The 26,027-nt window shown below is 35.5% G+C and overlaps 1 protein-coding gene across 1 annotated transcript in view; it reads left to right on the top strand.

Annotated features, from left to right (window-relative positions):
- The window catches only part of DGKI (diacylglycerol kinase iota), a 552,148-nt gene that overhangs the window by 271,641 nt on the left and 254,480 nt on the right, over nucleotides 1-26,027 (top strand). The window contains exons 10-12 of the mRNA XM_031939143.1: nucleotides 89-187; nucleotides 16,378-16,460; nucleotides 21,698-21,758. Of these exons, the coding sequence (XP_031795003.1) occupies nucleotides 89-187; nucleotides 16,378-16,460; nucleotides 21,698-21,758 (243 nt within the window). The remainder of the gene's footprint in view (nucleotides 1-88; nucleotides 188-16,377; nucleotides 16,461-21,697; nucleotides 21,759-26,027) is intronic.

Genomic DNA, 26,027 nt, shown 5'->3' with positions numbered 1-26,027 from the left:
AGAGAGAGACAGAAAGATACAATGTTTAAGTTAAGACATAATTTTTTAAAGTTGTATAGCCTTAATTACTGGTGCTTTCTTATTTCAGCCAGAAAATAAAGGCCGGCCATTTGTGATAAAACCCATCTCCTCTCCACTCATGAAACCACTGCTTATATTTGTGAATCCCAAGAGTGGAGGCAACCAGGTGAGATCATCTTCCTGAATCTAGTTCATAAGCTTCAGTGAGTTTCCAAAAACAAAACTTTCTCCTTTAGTCAAAATAACATCTTGAGACAAAAGTATCAAGTCTATGTATCAAGATACATAGAGTATCAGGGAAGAATCCACAACCTAATAATTAGGTTATTATTCTAGAGAGTAATAGAATCACAGAGATCTTTGCTAGTTAAAACAAACTAACTCCAACAACACAGAGGAAAAAGTCATTCTCTAGAGCAATATGTTTATGACATGTTTTTATTGGCCAATAAAATTTTTACTACCTAAAATCCACACTTTCTCAAGACAAATTTAAAAAAAACAAACAAACAATAACAATAATAACAAAAAACCCAGGAGCTCTTCCTCATCTTTCGCATGAGCTCACCTCTTAGATCCTGGTCCCTTCTTTACAGCTCCTGGTCCCTTGTTCCTGAAATACCCAATCTTTGTGATGAGGCTGTGAAAGGTAGTAGAATGGTCCACAGTGAAAAATTTAGATATTTTATTGAGTCTTCAGTATTTTTGGATTGTGAAACAACTTTAGAATATTCTCTTGCTTGCCAGTGTATCTTACAATTAAATTAATTTCAATTCAACAAAAATTCATTAGAGCCTACTATGTGCATGACACTGGTAATACAAAGATGGGGTCTAGAACTCTTTCTGAGGGCAGCTTGATGGTTCAGTAAATAGAGAGCACCAGACTTGTAGTCAGAAAACCTCATCTTCCTGAGTTCAGATCTAGCCTGACTGGCTTAAATATATAATACAAAATGGTAGATAGAGAGCTGGGTCTTGGGAGTCAATTAGACTTGACTTTTAAAATCTTTCCTTTAATCATACTGACTTTTGAACAAGTTACCTAATTTCTCAATGCCTCAAGTAGCTTCAAGATTGACTTTTAGAAATGGTACCCATTTGCATTGGTAAGAAGATGTTATCTCATCAGAAGTACCTTACACCAATGAAATCAAAGGTCTAGCACCATCCCCAGGTAAAATATAATTGCAAGATACTGTTATTGTGATGTAATGGTAAATTATTGAGGTGTACTATTGCATAGTAGAACATTCTACTTAACAGAAAACATAGGTATGAATCTAATTCTTATAAGTCCTATGCCATTGTGTATGTCACCTCTTTGAAGTTTAGGATTTTTACCTAGTACCGCTCTATAAATTTCACATGATTTTTGCAGTAATGTATAAAATAGATATTGTCCCCATTTCAAGATGAGGAAATAGAGTCAGCCAAGAGCTGTAATTTAATCAAGAGGTCATGGCCATTAAGTAATAGAGCCTAGACCACAACCTAGGCATCCAGTCTTCTAGTCTGAGTTCAAGACCCAAATTCTCCTTCCACTATCTCATTTTTTTTTTATGAAAAGCCTTGAGGAGATTTTTTTTCCTTCCTTGAATGATATTTCCATGTAATTGGGGGGTGTCAAAATATTCTTTTTTCCTCTTAACTTAGGTGTACATTTTTCAGTCTGAGTATTGAAAGGATCTTCCTGGCTCAACTTGGAATTTTGAGAGACTTGAGTCTCCAGATTGAAGCAGGAAAATGCCCCCCCCAAGGCAAAACCATTGCTTTAATACCCCAAGAATGAACAAATGATAATGCATGTCTTGATTGCTTGCCATGTGCCAGGTACTGTGCTATGCCCTAGGGATACAAAAACCAGAAGGCAAGTTCTTTAGTGTAGTAAGCTAAGAATGAATAAATGGTAAAACATTTACAACAAATACAAGAAAACAAGACAATTATTGTGGCTTATATTTTAATGGAGAAAAATAACGCGAAAAAGGAAGCTGGAATTTGGATAGCCATAAAGCAAGAGATAGCATGGTTTGAAAATGACAAGGAGGTGGTGAAGAATCCTGATTCTGGACAAAATGAAGCAAAAGCTCTTTTTTTCAGAGCCCAGGGTCAGAACCAAAGGTTCTAGTAGGAAGGGGATGAAGAGATAGAAGATAAATTTATATTGAAGGTAGCACAAGGTTAATATTGCTAATGGTAATAATGAATAACTACCAGACTAGTTTTTTGTCAGTCCATTCAATCTTTAATTTTCCTTCTTTTAAAATAATTTCTCAGAGAATAAAAATGGCAATCTCATCTATGTTGCAAATTCTATTTTTCATATTTCAACAATGATTATCATCTTGATACACCATAAGCATGTAATTGGGATATTTTCCCCAAAAATGAGGATAAAAATGGATTATCATCTCAGATCTCTTTTCTGATCCATCTTGACTAGTAAAACTGGTTGGAGATACACATGTAGTTGCTGATCTTGGGATAGAGTACATGAGTTCTTGAGGCCCATTGTTTTCTTCCAGTTCTTGCCTGATTGTCCATCATCCTGCTTTGATCTGTCAGAGCCAATCAGCTTGGTATAATACATATACTATATCATAACATTAATCAATAAGTGCACATTAAATGCCTACATTATAGGAAATTTAGTAGAATTTCTCCCTTTCCCTTCCCATTTAATTCAGCAAACATTTATTAAGCACTTGTAAACTCTATGAACTTTGAAGCTATGACTATGATCTAAATTTAAAAATAATTTTTAAGTTTACTCATTAAACACTATACAGGCATGCACCTCCAGCACTTTTTATAGCCTAGCCTGTGATGTAACTGACAAAACACTTTCAAAAGGAATGTGCCCCTTTCCACAGAAAATAAGTCATTAAAACATTTCAGCAGAACACACACATACACAGACAATAAGTTTTTTTTTAGCAGAAATATAAATTTATGTTCCCACATGACTTCTTTAGTAAAGATGTGGGAGTCTGAGCCATGAGAATCTCAGGGTGAGAATAGCAAGAGGTACAAAGGGAAAGGACTGAACCTTGGGTAATTAATACCTTACTTAGAAGCAAAAACAAGCAAGGAGGAAGAAGCAAAGAGGACAGAGAAGAAACAGTTGGAGAAACAAGAAGAGGGTCAGAATAATGTAGTGTTAGGGAAAGTTTGTTTCAAGAAGAATGGGATAATTTAATTAATAATTAATTAATCAACGAATTGTGTCTCTGGACCCTTCTTTGAAAAGCCAGGACTTTGCATTATTACAATCAGATATTTGTTTAAAAATTTGGCTCAGAAAGGAAGGATAAAAATACATTTCTATCTCTAAACTTCTGGGATTGTAAGAAAGACAGTTAAAAGGGACAATGGAGTCAAATGAAGCTCTTTTCAATTTATAGGAGACTTGTGAATGTTCATGATCATTATTTCTATTGCTGACTTCACTTTACAAGAAGGGAGACTTTCCAGAGCATTTTCCTCATAAGCATTCTTTAGAGTTTGTGATAGAAGTCTTACTGCCACTTCATAGAAATCTTTACATCTCTTTCACAGATGAGATAGCTGAAGTTCAGAGAAATTAAATCATTATCCAGGTTCATAAAGCTAATAAGACCAAAAGCAGGTATTTCAACCCTTCACTCCAACAACATTTCACTCCATTTTTTTTTCCTTTTCTTTTTTGATGCTCTTAAAACACTTTTGGTTAACTAAAAACATCTATTTGAAAAGAATCATCTAGTCCAGTTTCTTTCACTGTGAATAACCCAAGGATCAGGAAGATTAAATGATTTTGCCATTAACATATAGAGAGCTGGCTCTAGAGCCAAGATTAAAATGTAGATTTCACAATTCTAGCTATTGTGTTCAACTGTGTCCTGCTGCTGTCACTTCATTTCTCACTGCCTTCATGAGCTTATTCATCATTTTCCCATGGAATGTGAAAATAACTGGAATATATTCTTGTATAAAATGAAGGAGTTGGACTGGAGGGTCTCAACTCCCACTCTTAACATTCTGTGATTCTGTATAATCCTGAACTTTTTAGAAAATTGGTATTTTGTTTTAACTGATTCTAGGCTGCCATCTGGTGGTGAATAAGTGAATAAGTGAAATCACTAATTTACTGAACCCAAATTTTATGAGTGCTAACAATAATGCAAAAAATAATGCTTTTATGCCTTTCTACATTTTGACTCAATTTACTGGAATGCATGGTAAAAAAAATAGGTAGGAGCTGTCCGTATGTTTTGTATTTTAATGCTTTGCGCACCTATTATAGGAAAACAGTATTTTGCTGTCCAAAGGAATCCTGAAGATCATCTAATTTAACCCTCTTATTTTGTAAATAAGCAAGCTGAGCTCATTAAGTGAAGAGATCTAGCATTAGAAGGTATCTCACCTTCAGCAGAATTATATTCGATCTTTATTGGGAAGTAGGGTGTTTATAGAGATCTAATCAGATTTACAAAGTACTTTTTGTTCTTGTTATTTTCATTTTACTGCTGAGAGATGAAAGGATTTGCCCAGCATCTCCTGGCTACTTACTATCAAACTCAAAACTTGCATACAACTCTTCCCTAAGTTATTGTTTAGTTGTGTCTGCTTCTTTGTAGTTTTATTTATTTATTTATTTATTTTGGTTTGTTTTTGGCAAAGATACAGGAAAGGTATCCAGCTCATTTTACAGAAGAGGAAACCGAGGCAAACAGGGTTAAGTGACTTGTCCAGGATCATATAGCTACTGTTGGAGGCCAGATTTACACTTAGGAAGATGTCTTCCTTATTTTAGGCCTGATATTTTATCCATTGCACCATATAAGCTACCTCTCTAACCTTAAGACCAGTGCTCTATCCTTTATGTCATGTTAGCAGTGAAAATATTATGTCCATTTTATAGATGAGGAACCTGGGGCTTAAAGGATACTGATAAGGATAAAAATTTTATTCAGTGGCAAAAAGTTGTCATTTTTTGTTTACACAAAATCAGAAGAATATTAAATATTAAAGAATAATAACAATCACAATATTGAAGCTGTGAGGTTTGCAAAGCACTTTATATGCATTATTTCATTTCAATTTCACAACAACCATCTGAACTAGGATTAGACGAGGAAGGGAATAAGAATTTTAACAGCATCTTCTATGTGCCAGATATCTATGTGCCAAAAAGACTCTAATAAAAGAAAGTAAAAGATAGCATGCTTCAATCTATATTCAGTCAGTATCAATTCTTTTTTTGGAGGCAGATAATAATACTTCATCATAAATCCTTTGGAATTGTCTAGGGTTATTGTATTGCTGAGAATAGCTAAGTCATTCACAATTCTTCATCATACAGTATTGCTGTTAGTGTGTACAACATTCTCCTTCTTCTGTTCATTTCACTGTGCATCAGTTTATGTAAGTCTTTCCAGGTTTTTCTCAATTTATCCTGCTTGTCATTTCTTAAAATACAAGAATATTCTGCTGGGTTCACATTTGAACTCAAGTTTTTCTGACTCCAGGCCCATCACTGTATCATTATCTGCCTTGGATTCTATTATTATTATTCTGATTATTATGTTCTCTATTTCTGCTGTTGTCCCTATTTCACAGATAAGGAACCTGGGGCTCAGTTAATGACTTAAGGTTTGATGGCTAGTAAATATTGAAGCTAGAATTAGAACCCTGGTCTCCTTGCTCCATGTGTTATTTCTGCTGCTCCATACAGCCTGTCTTCACTATGATACCATAAACAAAACCAGCTCATACCTAATATATGGCTGGTATTAACATTCTATCTGGATAATTCCATTATTATCATTTTCTATTTTTCCATTGTTGGCTCTCTGACTAGCATTTTCTAGACTATGCTTTTTCCTTTCTCTAGTCAGTGAACAGTTGGTATGACCGCTTGATTATTCCCCTTAAATCTTTATGGTAAGTGCATTTGACCCTTGAGTCATTTGAGAATCATGCAGTGGTTATTGCATTTGTTGGATGGTTTTCTTTCCATTTCCTTTATGTAGGTCTCTCAAAAAAACTAACTTCATGCTCTTTCTTTCCTCTGGCCTTGTACATAATTGGAAATTTCCAGAGCAAATGCATTGACTTGCTTCTCTATATAATTATAATTAAATTCTTGGCTGCCCCCAAACTCCTTGACTTAATATTCTAAATACAATTTGAAAGAGAGCTTTTGTAATAACTATGTATCTTTGAATGCACCATAGATTTTGTCCTTGAATTTGAGCTTATGCTGGGGAGAGAACTGTATTTGATGATATGCTGTCTAGTTTAGTCTAGAAACCCATTTGTATCATTCTGGTTTTATAATCAGCTCTTTATTTAGGTAGAACAAGACATATACTTTTTAAATGGAACATCCAAATGACCTCAAAAAATGTAAGATATCTAAAACTTACCATCCCACATCATTATAAGTTTCTAATAAGTATCTATTATAACATCATCCTACATAAGAATTTTCATGTACTCTCAATATTCCTTCTCTGTTTATTGTAAGGTCATCTCTCGGTGCCAATTTAAATTTCAAGTATGATTTTGTTTTCAGACTTGTTTACTCAGAATTCTCAACAACCGTTTTGCTTCCTTTCATATAAGAATAAAATCTTTAAGGTTGTTTATCTTTTCAGGTAATTTTGGTTCCTGATACCAAATAGACTTACTAACTTGGTAATTCTAATTTTCCCTGATTTAATAAAGTTTGGTATTCTGAAATGTAGTATAATAAAAATGTCCCTTATAGAGCCAAGGGAAAACAGCAGAGTCACATGATTAGGTAGGGGACTCTAGTCACAGCCCAAAAACCAGCATATAAAGGAAGGCTGTATAGTGTTCCTGGTCCAAACTTTAGTTTTACATTCTTCAAGTCAAGTTTGGGAGGTAGGATAGACTGCTAAAACCATTAATCACAGCTTGGTCAATGGCTGATGTGTCTAATGAGAAAGTTGACATGGTCAGGAAGCAGAGAACCAGAAGATAAAATATGGCAAAACCAGGAACAGGCAGAAAGTGCAGCAGCAGACTTCATGGAGGGAAAATACTCATGACATGAAGGGAGTCAGGCAGGATAGACACAGAACTGGTCTGCTGGGTTCCTGGGTGTGTATATATGTATGTATGTATATGTGTGTGTGTATATATATGTATATATATATATATGTGAACATATATTTATATATTTATTAAAGATATATTTTAAAAATATTCTTAAGTGGAAGGATGCACAATAGTTGTTGAAAATCCTAGGTAAATTGGCCTGGAAACAAAATCGGATTTGAGATTTAAATTGGTACCAAGAGATTAACTTCCAATATTGGGAGACTAAACACACATACACATTTGTATATACACACAAAACACATATATAACTATAAATATATATACACACATATATATACATCCACAATTTTAAATTATCTCACTTTACACATTTTCTCAATTCTCAAGTCAGTTTTTCTCTTTTCTCTTATTCTTATAATTTTTCCTTCAAGGCTCTTGTTCTGATTTTCTGACTCTGTCTCTGTGTGTTTCTCTGTCTCTTGCCATCTGTATGTCTCTCTCTGTCTGTCAGTCTGTCATTCTCTCTCTTTTGTTCTCTCTTTCTCTCTTCCCTAGATCCTGACCGTATGTTAACTTAATAGCTCTTCTAACTGGCAGTTCCCCACAGCTGACAGACTTGACCTCTTGATTAAGAGGTCCCTCTCTAGGGCTGGAGCTCCTAGCATGGCCTGTTTGGATTGCCTTTCTCCTGAGCACTGATACATGTAATAGTCATAACAATCACTACTGACATTTCTATGGTGCTTTTTGCCTTCTTTGAGCCTCATAAAAGTCTTTGAGCGAGGTTCAATAAGCGTTATTATTAAGGAAACCATGACCTACAGGTTAAGTGGCTTACTCATAGTCACATATCTAGTGTTGGGGTAAAATTTGAATCTATCTACCAAGAAAATGTTCATGATGTCTCATATGGCACCATCTAATTGAGAGTATTTTCATCTCTTTCTTGTTTTCATTTTCTTTCTCATGGTTTTCCCCATTTGTCCTAATTCTTCTTTTACAACTTGACTGATGTAGAAATATTTTTAATATGATTGGACATATATAACCTATACCAGATTGAATGCTGTCTTAAGGAGAGGGGAGAGGAGAGAGGAAGAAAATATAGAATCAAAATTTTATAAAAGTAAATGTTGAAAACTTAAAAAGGAGGTACATGGGTTTATTTGTTGGTTTGTTTTGTTTTTTGAAAGGTGGTTGTTAAACATCTAACAGCACAGTCATGACTTTAGTCTTTCCCCCATATTTAAATTTTTCTGTTTAGCAGTCTACATTTGGGGTTTTGAGTGTTACCTTATATACTCAGAGGCTAGCTGGAGACAAAATAGATAAATAGATTCCCTTTGGTTAAAAGGATAAGGCCGTAGTTTCCCCGCACTGATTGTCTAAATCAGTTCACAGACACATGAAATAATAAAGAAGGAGCAAACATTCCATAACTTTGTAGTATGTTTTCTTTTCCTTTATTTTTTTCCATCTCCTGTGCTAATTTTCCTGTCCTGATGCAGTATTTTCTAATTCTTAACTTTTTCCTTTTTTCTGCTTTTGTGTTGTTTCTTTCCTTGGTACCTAATTAAATGTGCATTGTTTAATGTTGAGTAATTTCTATCTTTTATTTTTATTTTTGATAAGTATTTTTAGTCTACTTATATCTTTCCTTCCTTCCTGGTTCTCCCATAGTTTCTCTTGTTATTGGCCCTAAGCAGTGGAGCAAAATTGTTTTTGACTTTTCTTTCTCATTCAACATTCCTTCAGTGTAATTGGCTACGAAGGGCTGTTGATTGGTTTTTCAAAGTCTACTCCACCATTTAATGTAGAGGCTCGCTATATTCACCATATATATTCACCTTCCATGCTGAAATAGTAGAAGGTATCAGGTTTATTTTCATTGTCCTGATCATGATGGTGTTTATATTGGGAAAATTCTCTTTACAGTATAGGCCAACCTATATCTTGTTCCTATATGCTATTCTGTCCAGTTTCATCTAGTGGTCCATATATGGGATTGAAATGAAATCAAATATGTGAATACTGTATCACATTTAATAAAAGAAATTTACTTAACAGTATTATGGAAAGGATATTTACCAAAGACCCATTGTTGAGTATATGTTGGATTGAGTCATTTTCCTTGATTGCATATCTGATCAGAAGGGTATGTGGACTTGAAGGTTAGTGGTATGCTTCCAATAAGCCTTTGGAATCCTACTTATGAAGATATTAAGCTTTTATGACTTAGACAATCAGAAATTTGAGTCAGTAGTTAGAACCTTAGTCTATTAGATCAATTAAGTCTCAAAAATATTTTCATTGATATTTTTAGGGGGAAAAAAACTACCTTTTATGGCAGGCCCTTTACATTTTCTTCATAGTAATAGATGTTGCTCTTATCACTTGATACAATTTTGTGAATCTTTATATTGTGTATTTCCTTTGGATTACAACCAAAAATTCTGTGCATTTATTTATACACACATATGTGTATAACATATTTGTATGTCTATGTATTTATATGTGTGTATGTTTATATGAAGATGTGTTTTGATCTGTTTCATGCAATCAGCATTTATATCAGTGAGATCACAGATCTCATCATATACATTATATCTATATATAAGTTTCATGGAGATATATATGTATATGAATATGTGTTCATACAGATATAACCCCATATATTCACTCAAATAGATCCTTGATCTCAGTAATGTAAAAATTGCTTGCAGTGAAATGGATCACAAGACATCTCTGTCTGTTCATCTTATGAATCTTTTGTCCATCTTCTACCATAAATTTACTGTGATATAAATACACCAAACATGCTACAAGACTTCTTTGCTTTTGCTTGGCTTTGTGATGGTACCATTGCAGCACAGGGAGCTATTCTAGTTATCCTTTACTCTTGCCAAATGATCAGCTCATTTTTTTTTTTTGTATATACATACAAAATATACATTTCTTTGCTACTAAATTGTCTTTTTCTTTTGTAATTTCCTATTTTGTGATCTATTGTAGCCTACTAATACACATCCTGTATTTTTACATTGCCTTGGATGATGATCCTTACAAATAAACACACATATTTATGTATATATAGTCAGCCACTCTTGACGAACTATTTACTAAATTATGTGTGTGTGGGAGAATTTCAATCCTGTCAGTAGAGGGAGTCTGAGCACTATTAAATCAGTTTTCTTCAAGTATTAAAGTATACTCACTATCCCAATCATTGTCTAAGTCCAATTTCTGGACCACATTCAGTCAAATTTCACAAATGTGTCCACTTTTGTTTCTCTCTTTTGGTCCTAAATACAACTTGAAGCTTCCATAACAGCGGGAGATAGAAAACATAGGTCCCTCTAGTCTCCTTATGAACTTAAAATTAGTTATCCTCTTTAAGTACTGACCTTTATCTGTCAAATTGAGGGAGTTGGACTTGTAGTTGTTAAGGTCTTCTTTCATCCCTACTGGTTTCCATGTTTACATTTACTGGTTTCAGTTCAGTCATTTTTCAATTGTGACTAACTCTTCATTGACCCCATTTGAGTTGTTCCCTCTCTCCCCCCCCCCCATACTAGAATGGTTTGCCATTTCCTTCTTCACTTCATTTTACAGATGAGGAAACTGAGGCAAACAGATTGAGTGAATTTCTCAGAGTCACATAGCTACTAAGAGTCTGAGACCAGATTTGAATTCAGAAAGATGAGTCTTCCTGACTCTAAGCCCAAGACCTTATCTGCAGTGCCATTTAAATTCCCGTTACTGGCTATACTTTTCTAATATGATCCTTAATACTTTGTCATTGCTGGTTCACCCCAGTAGGAAAGAGAGGGAAGAAATATTTTATATATTTTCCTGCCATTTCCTTGCATTTACAAGATTCTTTTTGGAACAAACCTGTACTTACCCTACAAGATGCTTCCTGATTTGTTGGACCTTGAGCACAGGATCTTACATTCACCAACCCCATCTTTTCTGGAGTTTTCAGTTTTACAACATAGATGCTTAGAGCTGGAAGACTTTATATATCATCTCTTCCAAAGCCCTGTTTTGCAAATGAAGAAGTTGAGGCTCAGTGACATGCTCCAAGTGGTATAATTAGGAAATATCAAAAATAATATTCAGACTCAAGCCATGCGAATGCAAATCCATTGCTGTTTTATCATACCATATTGCCTTTCAATTGTTTTTTAGCTTTCCAAAACTTTAGTTCCTAAGCCAATGTCTTGACCAACCGGATTTTACTAAAAAAAAATAATAATAATAATAAACCAGTACCTTACTACACATTAGCAAGGTAGTCTTCCTTTTTTCCCTTTGCTCCCATCTAGACATACAATATCTCTATTCACTAAGTCCTTGATTCCATTTATATATACAGACATGCATCCCCGTACTGCCTTTTTGCTTTTCAACTCCTAATCTTGGGCATTTTTACTTGCTGCCCCATATTCCCAGAATGTTCTCTCTCTTCTCTGCCTTCTACTTTTCCTGGCTTCCTTCAAATCTCACCTAAAGCCCCAGTTTCTAAAAGAAGCCTTTTCTCATTTCCCTTAAGGCAGTATATGTTGCTCTGGGTCTGGAGTCAGGAAGACTTGAATTACAGTCTGGTCTTACACAATTACTAGTCAGTAATACTGGGCAAATCATTTTACCTCTGTTTGCCTCAGTTTCTTCAATTGTAAAATGAAGATAATAACAATAACAAAATAAATGCTTATTGATGCTGATTTTTCTTTATCACAGTTACTGCCACTTGTTGAAACACTGGATGGGAGAAGTGCAGAAACCCATGATGTAGGGATGCCCCCCCAAATATTTGTAAACCATTCATCATTGTGTTCTGTTGACAATGGAGTTGTCCGAGTAACATCATTCCTGTCTAAGAAGAAGTTTCTTCTTAATGATTTCCATATGTCTCATTTAGTATCACATCTACAATTCTTCCCACCCACTTCAATATCACTTGGGCTTGCAGGGGGAATTATACTTAATTGGGCACTCTCTAGTGTTTGGGTACATATGGCTGGAGGACAGTATACAACACCTGATTTGTTAATCTCTTAAGGTCCCTTTCAGCTTTCACCCTTTGATCACAGAAAGATAATATTGTATCATGGACCCTGTTTTTGCATGTTTTATAGAGTTTGTGGTTCTTGGACATTTCACAATGAATAGTAACTATAAATGGTTGAGGCATTCAATTAAGTCCTTTCAGGGAGAAAAAAAGTGAATTCTCTTTCAAAGATTAATCAGTTGCATGGGATAAAGTATTAAAATTGAGCACCTTGAAGATGAGGGAACCATTAACAGAAATCACTTAGATATGAGAACTCTGTCTTCCATTAGTTTAACACAATCTTATGGTTTCATTCAGGTATTGATTGTTTTGTTAATGAAGACATATTAATTTGGAAAGATTTAGTCACATTGTAGAAAAAATAAGTAATTAGATCATGACTGCAATAGAAATAACTGGTCATGCAAAACTGAGCCAATTCATTTGGTGATCTAATACCTCAGGATGGCTCATTACCCTCACTAAAATCAATGTAGCCTTGTGGATACAGGGCTGGAATTGAAGTCAGGCACCTCTGGGCTCAAATTCTGGCTCAAAACACTTGCCATGTGAGGTTTGGAAGACCTTTAACCTCTCTAGGTTTCTCCCCTCCTCATTTCTCTTTGACTTAATCCAGACCTGTGATTTCATCTATGTAGAGGGTGTAGAAAGTTGGGTCTGTTGGATATATAAAGCCCATAAAATCATTTGCTAAGGCAACTGCAGGCTGATGAGCTGAAAGCTAGGTACAACAGCCTCCCACTGCTTGAATTTTCTAAGTTGATTATTTTATATGGCCTGTGAAAAATGTTATAAATATCCAAATGGTCCTTGGCAGGAAAAAAAAATTCCCCACCCTTGATATAAAGAATTCTCTCCACTCAGGCAGATTGCTGATTTCTATATCATACAATTGACTAGGGATTCTGAAGTTGTGTCCCTGGTTGCACAGTTAGTATATTTCAATAAAAAGACTTGTTCCCAGGAAAATCTGGGTGCAAGTCTTGCTCTTGAAATATATGGTTAATCTTGGCTCATCTATAAAGTAGGGATAAACAAGATAATACCCACTATGAAGATTTGTCAGGGTCAAATAAGATAATATCTTATAAAATGCTTTGTCAACCTTGAAGCACTATATAAGTGAGAACTATTAACATTATTCCTTACTAGAGAATTTTTGTATTTATGAGCATAATTCTTCAATGGTTTCCAGTTTTTTTTTTTCCTGAGCTTGTTTTTTATAAGGTGATCTTAGAAACATGTAGAACCAGAATGTTAATGACTCATACTGCATGTTTTGCCAGAAAAACTGCAATTTTGAGGTTCATTGTACCATGACAAAAGGTGGAAAGGAGTAATTTACATCAACAATTGATGCTGCTCCCAGATTGCAAAATTGGACTGCCTCTATAGCAGATGGACATGTATATAAATCAATTGTTAAAATGACTGCAGTGCTATCCCATGAAAACTCAACAAGGCAGATCAGGAGGGCCAGACAATCTACAAATGACCCAATAGTAAATATGCAAACGGAGCAGTGATGGCCTAATAGCAATACTTCCCCTCCTCCAATCATCAGCTTAGGTATGATTGTTTAGATAAGACTGTCCAGATAGACCTGAAGCAAAACATATTGTTCAATGAGGCAGCTAGTTGAATGCCATCCAGGGTAGTGGTGATGGCAGCCAAACATTGTTATAAGTACACAGCAAAGGGAATCTTTCTTGTTACAAAGTATGGAAACAATAGAAATATTTTGCTTTCTGCAAAATAAACACATACAATATAAAAATTTTATACACACACACACATATATATACACATATATATTTATATATAATTGTTTTGACTCTGTTCCTTCTCAAAGAAAATGGGATGCCATGATACGCAAATGAATTGGATTTAAGTGAGGGAGGGCTCTGCAAGGTCTCCTGCCTGACTTTCCCCTCTTGAGCCATCTGAGTTCAGTGGCCAGTTATTCATCAGGATGACTGGAATCAATGGGAGTATCTTGGTCTTTTTAAGCTAAGGTCAGTTTGACAGAAGCAACGCCCATTCAATGATTACAAATATGTTGAAATAAGATAGAGAATAGCTTTTTTTACCTAATCAAATAAAAAAAAATCAATATGGGAGAGGAACTGCAAGATTTCTGGTTAAAACAGAAACAATTATTGTTTACATTCACTCTGAGGAAACCAGGGGACACATAAAGACAAAATGGAACTTGGCCTGGGACCTGTTGTTGGTGATTCAGTGAGAGCCAAGTGAGTTGGGTTTAAGGTTTGGTTCCTGAGAAAGAAATATAGCCTGTGAACTCCCAGATATGAGTTTTCAGAAATAAAAATTTACATTTTTTTGGTTATAGTACTTACAGAAAAGGAAAAGGAAAGAAGTAAAAGAAACTAGAAATAAAATCACAAAATAATATAATTTTTTTTTTCAGAAAATAGCAAGATAGGCCCATAATGATACTGAAGGCATTCTAGCCACACTAGGTCAAATATTGGTTCTTTACTATGTTGATTAAAGATTCAGAGGTAGAAAGATTCAGAGGTACAGGTTATCTAATTTAACTCCTTCATTTTGTAAGTAGGGAAATTGAGTCCCAAAGCACTGATTCAGGATCCCACAAGTATATGTTAGTAGAGTTAGGATATGAAATCAGTCCTCTGATCTAATGCAGTAAAATTTGATAATATGGATAGTGTCCACTTTTCATCCTTTCATATTTCATTGCTGTTTTCATTATTATTGCCTAATGAAGACCTGTATCTTGCTTCTTAAGCAAATCTTAAATATTTAAAAATATTTTGAGGCTTTTTTCCTACAAGGAATATTTCCCCATGTCACCCCCATTCCCCATGCTTGCCATAAAACCCTTTCTTATAGCAACAAAAACTTTTAAGCAAAATATATTTGCATGACAACATTCTCATTGGTATTCTGCCACCTCTCGCAAGATGAGAGACATGTCAGTAGTCATTTATTGAATGACTACTGTCTTCCAGTCCCCGGATGGGGGTGCAGGTGGGGGCAAAGATAGACAAAAAGTAGTGTCTGCTTTCAAGGAACTTACAATCTAATGGAAGAAAAGAGTATCTATGCTGAAAAGCAGATGATCATAGAAGGGTATCCAGAATTGGGGCATGAGTCCCATAGCTGGGAGGCAAGTGATGAGATAAGTGCTCTAGACACCGTCCTTAAATTATGTAGGAGGGGCTTACTGATGTCTACCTTTTCTCATCTCTTACTTAGAAGAAGGGAAAGACCTTTAAGGCAGGCTTAACTGAGAATGAGTTTCAGAGTAGATGCCATCTAATAAAACGTGAATTCCTAGAGATCAAGAAGTCCAGGAGATCAATCACATGGAAAACTATGTGTCTTTCCTCATTAGCACTCTGGTACCAAGATTAGCCATTGTTAAATTTAATTTCTCTGTTTATGTCTTTACATGTAATAATTTCTAACAATTCACATACAGATAAAGGCAGTTTATGTAATCAGTATACCAGAGATCCTCAAACTTTTTAAATAGGGGGCCAGTTCAGTGTCCCTCAGACTGTTGGAGGGCCGGACTATAGTAAAAACAAAAACTTTGTTTTGTGTGCCTTTAAATAAAGAAACTTCATAGCCCTGGGTGAGGGGGATAAATGTCCTCAGCTGCTGCACCTGGCCTGCGGCATAGACCCCTGCATAGACTGTCTTTTTATAGGGACATGATCTTCCAAGGTTCGTTTCAGAGCTATAATTTTATTTATTATATTATATACATATTTATTTATGAATATGAATATTTAATATTTATATATTATTTATATTTAATATTGTCAACATTAATATTTAATTAATAAATTTATTTAATTGATACATCATTAAAATGTTTTAATTAGCTAATTATCTTGAGAAGCTAGGGATTTATCCTATCTAGGTATAATTTAGAAGATACCCCAACAAGAAATTTTCTTTGGCTATTAGTACCCATATAATTTGATGTAAGATTGTTTGAAATGAGATTAATCTGAATAATGAAAAGAAAATTGATAATACTAAGGTAACTTTTTCCAGCAGAGATATTCAACTCTTCAGTATTAAATTTTCTAGTTATTTCAACATCTTCAGATAAAATATTTTAAATTTTGATTTTTGTATGATTTGGATAATTTATGTGGTTTTAAAAATAACTATGTTTCCTTCTCTCCTTTTGTTTTCCACTACAGGGGACCAAAATTCTCCAGATGTTCATGTGGTATCTGAATCCACGACAGGTCTTTGATCTTTCTCAGGAAGGGCCGAGAGATGCGTAAGTTCTAAAATACCCAGCAGGATACTTATTGGTCAAAACTTTCCCTTATTCTTTTGGGCTGGTGAGAAGGGCCTAGAAAAAGTAGGTGGGAAGAAAAAAAAAACACACACACACACACACACACACACACACACTGTTTTGTAATTAAAATGGACAAAAGACTGGCCCTCCATATCCCTGGGTCAAGGGATCTCAGGCTTATAGGCAAACGTTGCTCAGACTAAATTAAGGGAAGTATTATGTTCAGAGTGGATCCCATCCCCTGGTTCATGAGACCCTAGATTTTCTGAGAAACAGTTGAAGTGCCAGACTTTCTGAGAAGTGTGTACCTGACAGAGTCAGGACAACATTGCAAAACATGTCAACAGGTTCTGTTGTGTGCTCACTCCCATCCAGACATTTCCCTATTGTAAACGAGAAACTGTGTCAGTGATTTCCGAAATTTGTAACCACAAGGCTGTACCAGGTTGTGGCAAACATGCTTAAAAGTGTACCTCGCTAAAGGTTCGGGGCTGATCTCCACTGGCCTGATTAATGGGTCAGTCACTGGCCAGCCAGCTATTAAAGGATGCTTTAAATTAAATAATCTGGTCTGAGCTGTCTATCTCGTGTCCAGACATTTAAGTAACAAGCTTCTATTTAGATTGGCTTAGGAAATATTGGACCTTTAATAGCTTATTGGAAAGCATAAATCATCTTCTGTCAATAGGTAGGGTGCTGCCTTTGTAGTTATCTTAAGATTTGTGGTTCAGTGAATAGAGTGCTGTGTCAAGAGTCAGGAAGACCTGAATTCAGATCCAGCCCAGACACTTACTTATGATCTTGGATTAGTCACAACCTCTGTTTGCCTTGGTTTTTTAACTATAAAATAGGGATAATAATTGTTCCTACCTCAAAGATTGTAAGGATCAAATGAGATGATATTTATAAATTGTTTAGCGCAGTACCTAGTACATAGTAGGTATTATATAAATGCTAGCTAGCTGATGACAGTGATAAATCCTCAGCCTGAAACATGCTGGCTGCATGATTATTAACTATTAACATGTCATTTATACTATCAGTGGTCCAATCCCTTAAATCTCTAAGACTTTAAGTTAGGTTGTTAATATGTACTAAAAGAGTAAATTTCCATTGTGGCTGTCCTCACATCAGTAAAATTGCAGCTCTAAACTCTCAAAATCTTGTGGTCACTTTGCTAAACACTACCCCTGTTTCTTAATTATTATTGTTTCTCTCATCTGCCAACCTACTCATTCACCCACTTTCTTTTTTAACCATCCCTACTTATTTCTCTGATCACTTCCCATCAGGCTTCCTTATTGATTGACTGACACCTTTGAATGTACCTGAATGCTTTTGTATATGTAGTTGTTGTAACTTTGAGTGGGTGCCTGTGTGTTGTATCCTTGGTATGCATGCATCTTTGTGTGTGTTTTGGGTAGGTATCTTTGCATGGACAGCAGAAGGAGTTGTAATTAATTATATGAGTGTGATATCTGATGATATATCTGGATGAGGAGAATACTTGAATATGTGTGTGGTTTTTTTTCTGAGCATGTGCACGTTAATAGATGAGAGGAAATATCTGTGTGCTCTTTTGATGGATGATATGTGGGAAATTCTTCGTAACCCTTCTGGAACTACTTCTGAATTTCTTTGGACTGTTCAGGTATAAAAGTGACTTTCTTTGAGGAAAAATTTTAATTCTGTTTCTTTGTGATTTTAGGTTTGGAAAGATAGGGAGTAAAGGTAAAGGAAAAGAGTGCCTCCTTTGCCACCATCCAGCTGTTTCTTATCCTTGTTCCCACCTAATGTTGACATATCTCCATTGATATTGAGTGTATAAAGGATTGGAATGTAGCAAATTAATGTGAATTTAAAAAAACTATATATGTATAAAGCAGGGAAGCAACGTGAGATAGGGACTCCAATCATAATAGTATTTATAGAACACTTTAGGTTTGCAAAGCACCATCTCATTTTTATTTTTACAGCAATCCTGGGAGATGGGTGCTATTATCACTTACATTTTGCAGAGGAGGAAATGGGTTGGGTGTAGGAGCATAGAGGTTGGGACTGGGTCAGCAGACAGAAAGAAATTGTTATTTGCCTCCAGGTCCACACAGCAGGTAAGTGCCTTAGATAGGTGTCTTCCTGACACCAGGCCCAGTATGCCATTCATTGCACTACCTAACTTCCTCTAAAACACACAGGATCTGGAGTAGAGAAGACCTAGAATAGAATCCATTCTTGAACATTTTGTAATTGTGTGATTCTGGTCCCTGCTTGAGTCTAATTCCTTAACCTGAAAAAAAATGGGAATAATCATTTTATACCTCAGTGACAGTATGATTTTGTATAAAAGGGAGGAATTAGAGTCAAAGTCTGAGTTCCAGTCTCAACTAAGCCACATACTTTGTGACTTGCAATAAGTCACTTGACTTCTCTATCTATAAAATGAAGAGAAATTGATTCGCTCTGAGGGTTGTTGTGAAGTTCACATGAGAAAATATATAGAAAGTACTTTGCAGATCCTAAAGTGATACATGCATATTAATTATTATTACCTAGTCTGACATTTTGCACATGAAGAAACTGAGGTTTGTTGATTTTAACTGGTTTGCTGGTGAGTGGTCAAATTGAGACTATTATCCATGATTTTAAAGTCCCATTCCAATGACATCAAAGGACTTGACCTTTGTAAATGACTTAACACGGTGGCTGGCACATAGTAGGTGCTTTAAAAATGCTTGTTGCTTTCCCTTTCCTTTTCTTGTCTACCTTATTCTACCCTACCATGCCTATATTATCATCTTCATTATGGGTTAGTCAATAAATATGAAATGTCCACCTTGTGTGAGGCACTAAGCCAAACACTAGGAATACAAAGAAGGATAAAAGCCAGCCCCTGCTCTTAAGGTGCTCATAGTCTAATAGTGTGACAGCATGTAAACATCCTTCGTACAAACAAATGACATACAGGATAAATAGGAAATAATCAACAGAGTGAAGGCATTGGAATGAAGGAGGGTCATTGCTATTGTCATTCAGATTGTTTTTGAAGCATTGAAAACAACCAACATATTAGGCGGTCACTAGAGAATACGATATTTGAAAGCTCATTTTTGCTCAAATTCTCTTATTTTATTACCTTCTGTGCCACTAGGGTTTGCTGCAGGATTTCTAAAAGCTCTTTCTTCTCTCTTCTTAAGGTTCCTTGGCTAAACTGATTTGTCATTTGTCTGTTCTCCGCTCTGACTAGATTTAATTCAAGTCTATACATTTCAGAGAACACTAAGAAAAATATCAGTGCAAAAGAAAATGTTTAATTGGGGTGTGTGTGCGTGAGGGGGAATTGCTTCGTTGATGCTTGAGGATTGGTACACAGGAAAACTGATATTATACAAATATTTTCTGAGGGGAAAGATAACTCAGTTTTTCTAAGGTACAAAGAAATATGTCCATTTTACATACCAGGTGAGAGAATTCCAGGACATTAAAGACCAGAAGGATTTCAAATCCTGACAAATATCAGGAACAGTTAGGAAAAAAACAATCCCAAAATAACCCAAAACAGTATGTTCTACTGTGTGTGTGTGTGTGTGTGTGTGTGTGTGTGTGTAATTCATGTGTGTATATTTACTTTTCCCACCTACATTTTCTAATAAATTTAATAACTTTGACAGTGAAGACTCTGGCCTAGAAAAAGTTATGTGAGCTAGGAAGAAAAAAACCCAGATTTGACTCAGATATGAAGTTTACATCTTTGCTTTGTATTCTCCTGCCTATGTGACCTGGCACAAATAACTGAACCACCTTGCTAGTTTTCAATTTCTTCTTTCTCTCACTCCACATAGCTAATGAATTGCTTATCTTGCCATTTCTGTATCTAAAACATCTCTCCATCTGACCCTTGTTTTCCACTAACACAGCTGAATCTCAGTCTAGGCTCTCATCACCCTTTGCTGAATTAGTTCAATAATCTCCCAATTGCTCTCCCTGCTTCAGATTTCTTACTGTCACCAAAATAATTTTCCTTAAGCATAAATATGATCATATGATTTATCTACTCAGTTGATTTCAGTGGTTTCTTATTATCTCTAGGCGATAAATATATAAACTACTTCATTTAACTTTTAAAACCCCTAAGCTGGCCCTGGCCTCTGTGTCCAGACTTGGTATATGCCATTCATCCTTCCTCACTCTGTGATCCAGCCCAACTGACTTGTTCTTCATGGATGGCACTCTGGCTCTGTGCCTTTGCACTGCGCATTAACCATGGCTAAAGACATTCCTTTCTCACTTCTGCCTCAAAGACATCCTAGCAGCTGGGAAAAGCAGGAAATCTTGAAAGGAGTCATGGAATTCAAAAACTGCCTTCTACATGAAACCTTTCTAGATTCCTTCTCTCCTCCCCTCCCTGCTACCCTCACTATTGCTAATGCCCTCTCTTCCTAATAGCTTTGTTTTTAATTTTATACATATTTGTATTTATTTAAATTATATTTATGCCATATATGTGTGTATGATTATATGTATGTATATGTATATATTATATATGTGTATCTATATACTCTCATATGTAGTTATGTCTACCATTAAAATACAAATTTCTTTCAAGTGGGGATTGTTTCTTACATTTTATTTGTATTCTCAATGTCTAGCACAGTGCCAAGGATATAGTAGTTAATATATACTTGTCATTTGATCAACTAGGTAGTCTCAAAGGTCCCTTCCAGCTCCAAGTGTCTGATCTTTTGATCATATTGGTTGACAAGTGAAGAGAGGTAGTTAGTATCAATCATGGCATTTCCCTGAAAAGTAAAAGTAGCAGAAATATAAAGGCTGTTTTTTAACAAATAGATATAATTCTTACTGAGACAGGAAGAAAGAAGTGGAAAAAAGAGTAGGAAGAAACTGGAAATTTTTTTTAAGGGTCAAGGTTAAGTGAGGGATAGACAGGGCTTAAAGAAGAACAAATTTGTGAATACAGTAATAATAATGAGAAAAGGTTGAATTTGTACCTTTTAAAATTCCAGACACACAGATGATAATTGGATACAAAGGTATCCTTTGTTCCTTGATGCTAATATTAGTGTTTGTCACTCCAGTGGGAACCCCCCCCATGCCACTGTTGTATAGGTCTTGAGCTATGGTTTGACAGTGCTAGTTTGTTGTGTGTTTTTTCTTTTGTTAATATGGATGTTTTTCTTTCTTTTTTTTTCTGCAAGGCTTGAGCTATATAGAAAAGTGCCAAATCTTCGAATCCTGGCCTGTGGCGGGGATGGAACGGTAGGTACATGGAACGTTCTCTATTGTTATTTTCCCAAGACTTCTTTATTCCTAACTTTCGTCCCCTTCCCCTTGCATCCCCAAATTCTTATCTATCAAATGGTTAACTATACAGTTAGGGAGAACAACTAACATAGCCTGTCAGAATTAGTCAGGAGGGTAACCAATTGTGTTTCTAGGGAAGCAGAGAATGAATCTTCTGGTCATTCCTTTATAAACCTACTGCAACTTCCCAATTCCAAAACTTCATTAAATATCTGTACTATTTTAGTAGTTTTTTAAGCTAAAATAGAAAGAGAATATCTATATCTTTTTTTCCATTCAAACATTTACAAGGTACCTACTATGTGCAAAGACATTTTACTGGGCACTGGGGACATAAGGACAAAGAAACAATCACTGATTTTAGGGAGTATACAGGATTCTACATGCTCCTGCCAAGTTAATCTATATTAAATTCTCCTTCTTCCTGTCTCTCAGTGCCTTCAATGGTTCCCTATTGTAAGTAATTCCTTACTCTGCCATTCAAAGCACTCAGAAATGTGAATCTAACCACCTGTATTCTTATTGTCCACTACTTTAAGCAGATTATAATTAGCATCACTGGAGTACACACACCATTTTTACTCTCATATCTGTACTATTGATCCTATTCCTTTATTGTCGAAGGGTTCCTGAAACTTTGCCCATCCATCAAGATCTGTCTTCCCTGAGCACACTAGGTCTTCAATTATTTTTCATCCTCTTCTTGTCCTCATCCTATGATATTCATCATCCATACTATTTGTACCACTCCTTTGGCATGTATACTGCCTTTGGATTCTACTACTCTATGTTAGTAAGAAATTCTTGTATTATTATTTCATTAGTCTTGTCTCCTGTCTCCTCTTCTAGCTGGAAAGCTTTGTGAGAACCTGGACTGTGTATGTATTACATGTCTTTATATTCCCTTAACAATTCTCAGCAGTCATTCAGTAAGAATGCATTAAGCACTTATTGCGTGCCAGGTCTTGTGTCAAGTACTAGAAAGAAAAAGAAGGGCAAGAAGGTGACTGCTGGCCCCAAGAAGCTTACAATCCATATAAAAAGTGCATATCTATTGAAAGAATATATGGATGAGCAGCTTAAATCTACATTATCTTATCCCTAACCTAAATATTAATATTAACTTAAGATTTTTCATATGTTAAGCTTAAGGGATTTCTTTTAACTTTTAAAACTTGGCCATATTCTAAATCTAATCATTTTATTCATTAATAATAAATGCAAAAACAAATTAAAATAACAGATGGAAGTATCACAGTGTATACCCAAAAATGTATTGCTTAGCCTGCAAATGATTAAGGGTATTATACCAAACTTTCTGGCTCTGTTATCTTCCTGACCACAGATTCATTAGCTCTTGTTTTTCCTTCATTTCTCTGTATGATTTCCCTCCACTTTTTAGCATACACAGCAGAAGGCGGCACACTCCCACTTGTGTAAAGAACACAAAGCTCTTATATTTGACGAAAATTAATGCTTCATTGTCTCCCCTCAAGCCATTATGTCTCAGAATGAAAATCTTACTCAAAATGCGTCAGTCTGTGATAGCCTGTGCTAGAAACAAAGACAGCAGCGGGAGGGAGGGGATTGGATAGCTGCCGCCTCCATGGCTGTCTCTACTCTGGCAAAGGGAGGGCTTGATGTTCTGTACCCAGTTACCCATGAAGCAAAAAGAAAATGATTCTTTAGATGGGGAAAGGGTGAGAACAGTTAACCTACACCTTCTTATCTCTTGGGCCAAAAAAGTCCGCATCTTTGGGTTGTAGTTTCTCAGGCAATTAATTAATTGAGCAGGCTCTTTTATCTCTTTTACATTCCCAGAACCACATTGGGTAACTTGGGGTGAGAAAAAGCTAAGACATTGTAAAACATGGCCCCTTTGTTTGAGGAACTTGCTATCTAACATCAAATTAGAAACTAGTATTGGGTTAAGAAGATTTAGAAAAGAAGTGTGACATCATAGATAGAGTGCTAGACTTGGAGAATGGGAGAGTTGGATTCAAATCTTATCTTTGATACTATCTATACTATCTGTATGATCCTAGGTGAGTACTTAACTTTTCTGATACTCCATTTCCTCATGAATAAAAGTATTGGATTGGATGGCCTCCAGCTTTGTATTTGGGATCCTTTGATTTCTTCTAGGGCAGACTACACTGTAGTCTGACCTCTTTTTATCTTGTTTTTGCAGTTACTGGGAAATATTTCAGGGACTCAGATACAAGATGCTTTATGTCTCCCTATATTTTAACTGGAGTTTGTTTTCATCTTGTCCTTTACTGTTTTTTTTTCCCCTTCTGCTGCAATGCAGGCTTGTTTTTGCATTTTCCTGATATTCAGAAGAAAAGAATCTTGGAAGACTTCTTGTTTATTTGGGACCACTTTGCAAATCTGGGAGTGTGATACTCTGCTACCAAGCTCTTTCTCTTTTTTAAGGGAAGAGAGAGAAAGAAGGCAGAACAGGGTCTTAGTGACTGCAAAAGGGACAAAAGAAGGAAAGAAAGTTGTGGTATGTCCTGTGATTGTGGAGAGAATGGCTGTTTTACAAAGCCATTAAAGATTGCCAGAGAAAATCAGGGACCCATTCACCTTGTCCAGAGGATGGCTACCTCTGAGTTGTCAGTCATAAAACAGAGGAGGTTTCAGGACCTTAAAATTAATTGCTCTATGAATCAGGAGGGCAAGTTATCTAATGCCAAGAGATAAAAGTTTAACTTCATGCTTTTAGGTCATTTTAGACCACCTCTTGGCTCACTTTTTTCTGAGCATCTGTAGCTAGTTTAAAAAGCAAATCCCTTGATATGAATAGGGAATGTCTTTTTTATTCCAACCAAATGTACTATTCAGCTCTTCCCCCATTTTAACTGAGAGGAGATGTGACAGGAGACAGGGGAAACACAATTCATAGTCAACTGCTCAATATAGAAAATTCACTGTCTAGAACTACTGAGCATAATTTTGATCTCTTTACCTCTGGCATCAGTTGAGTCTGATAAAAGTCCAGAGGATAATAATTCAGGTAGATGATCATAGGGATGGTCTATGAGGTCTAAGAAGAGGCTACACCAAGATAAGCTAGCCAAGCTGATTTTGGATCATTATAGGAAATAACATTCTAGCAGGAGTTTTTCAATAATGTAATAGACACTCATGTGACAGAATCAGCTTCCCATCACTGAAGGTATTAAAGCATAGGATAAATAGCCATCTCTCAGGGATATTGGAGAAAGGATTCTTTTCTTGGTAAGGCAATTTGACTAGATGACGTCTAAGATTTCTTCTAGTTAGGAGATTTGTTTATTTTTAACATCCAATAATACTTTTGGGATTATATTATGTAGGGTTACTTTCTTGAACTTTGATTTGTATCAGATACCTACTTTTGTTTGTTTGTTTTTCAGTACTCATGAATTCTTATTCTGATTTCCTTTCTTTTCTGTCAGTGTCAGTCTGTGAACTCTTATTACCTGTTGGAATTACTAAGTGGTATGGGTAACAACAATTGCACTTTCTAATGGGAGATGGATGCATAGCTGGTCAAGCAAACTTATTAGCAGCAGATTTAAATTAAGTAGGTGGATCTCACTTAGGACTTATAGCATCCTGACTTTATTTCAGCATCAGTTCATTTTCAGAAGACCTAGGGTTTCAGTTCACTACAAACTTATTATAAACCAGAATCACAGTATAGCCCTCCAAAGGAATGAAATCACTCTTATACTGAATCAACAGGGGAATTAATCATAGGAGCCACTTACTATGTGACCTTGAAGTCACTTAACTTCTTTGAGGCCTTTGTTTCCCTATCTGTAAAATTAAAGGATTGGATTCGATCATATCCAAAGTACTTTCCTATTCTCTATTTATGATTCTCTGAAGTGATTTTCATCTATTTCAAAGAACACTGGAACATAGTCAAAAGATTTAGTCCTGCCTCTGCTGTGACTTTGGGGAAGTAATTTTTTTTTTCTTTCTCTACTTCAGTTTTCTTATCTACATAAATGGGAGACAGGAGTTGAATTAGTCCCGTCCAATTCTCAAATTCTATGGTACTATATACTCTGTGTTGATCAAATTATATCTGCAACATTCTGTTCAAGTCTTCATCTTTGTAATGAAATTATACATTTCTTGAGGGAAGTGGCTGAGTCATATGTCTTTTTTTGTAGACTAATATGACTTAACAATACCGCACATATCATAAGCACTCAATAAATATTTTAG

Source organism: Sarcophilus harrisii, chromosome 5 (assembly GCF_902635505.1).
Source record: "Sarcophilus harrisii chromosome 5, mSarHar1.11, whole genome shotgun sequence".
Taxonomy (NCBI): Eukaryota; Metazoa; Chordata; class Mammalia; order Dasyuromorphia; family Dasyuridae; genus Sarcophilus; species Sarcophilus harrisii.
Note: the sequence above shows the minus strand (reverse complement) of the source record. Positions and strands in the feature narration are given on the sequence as shown.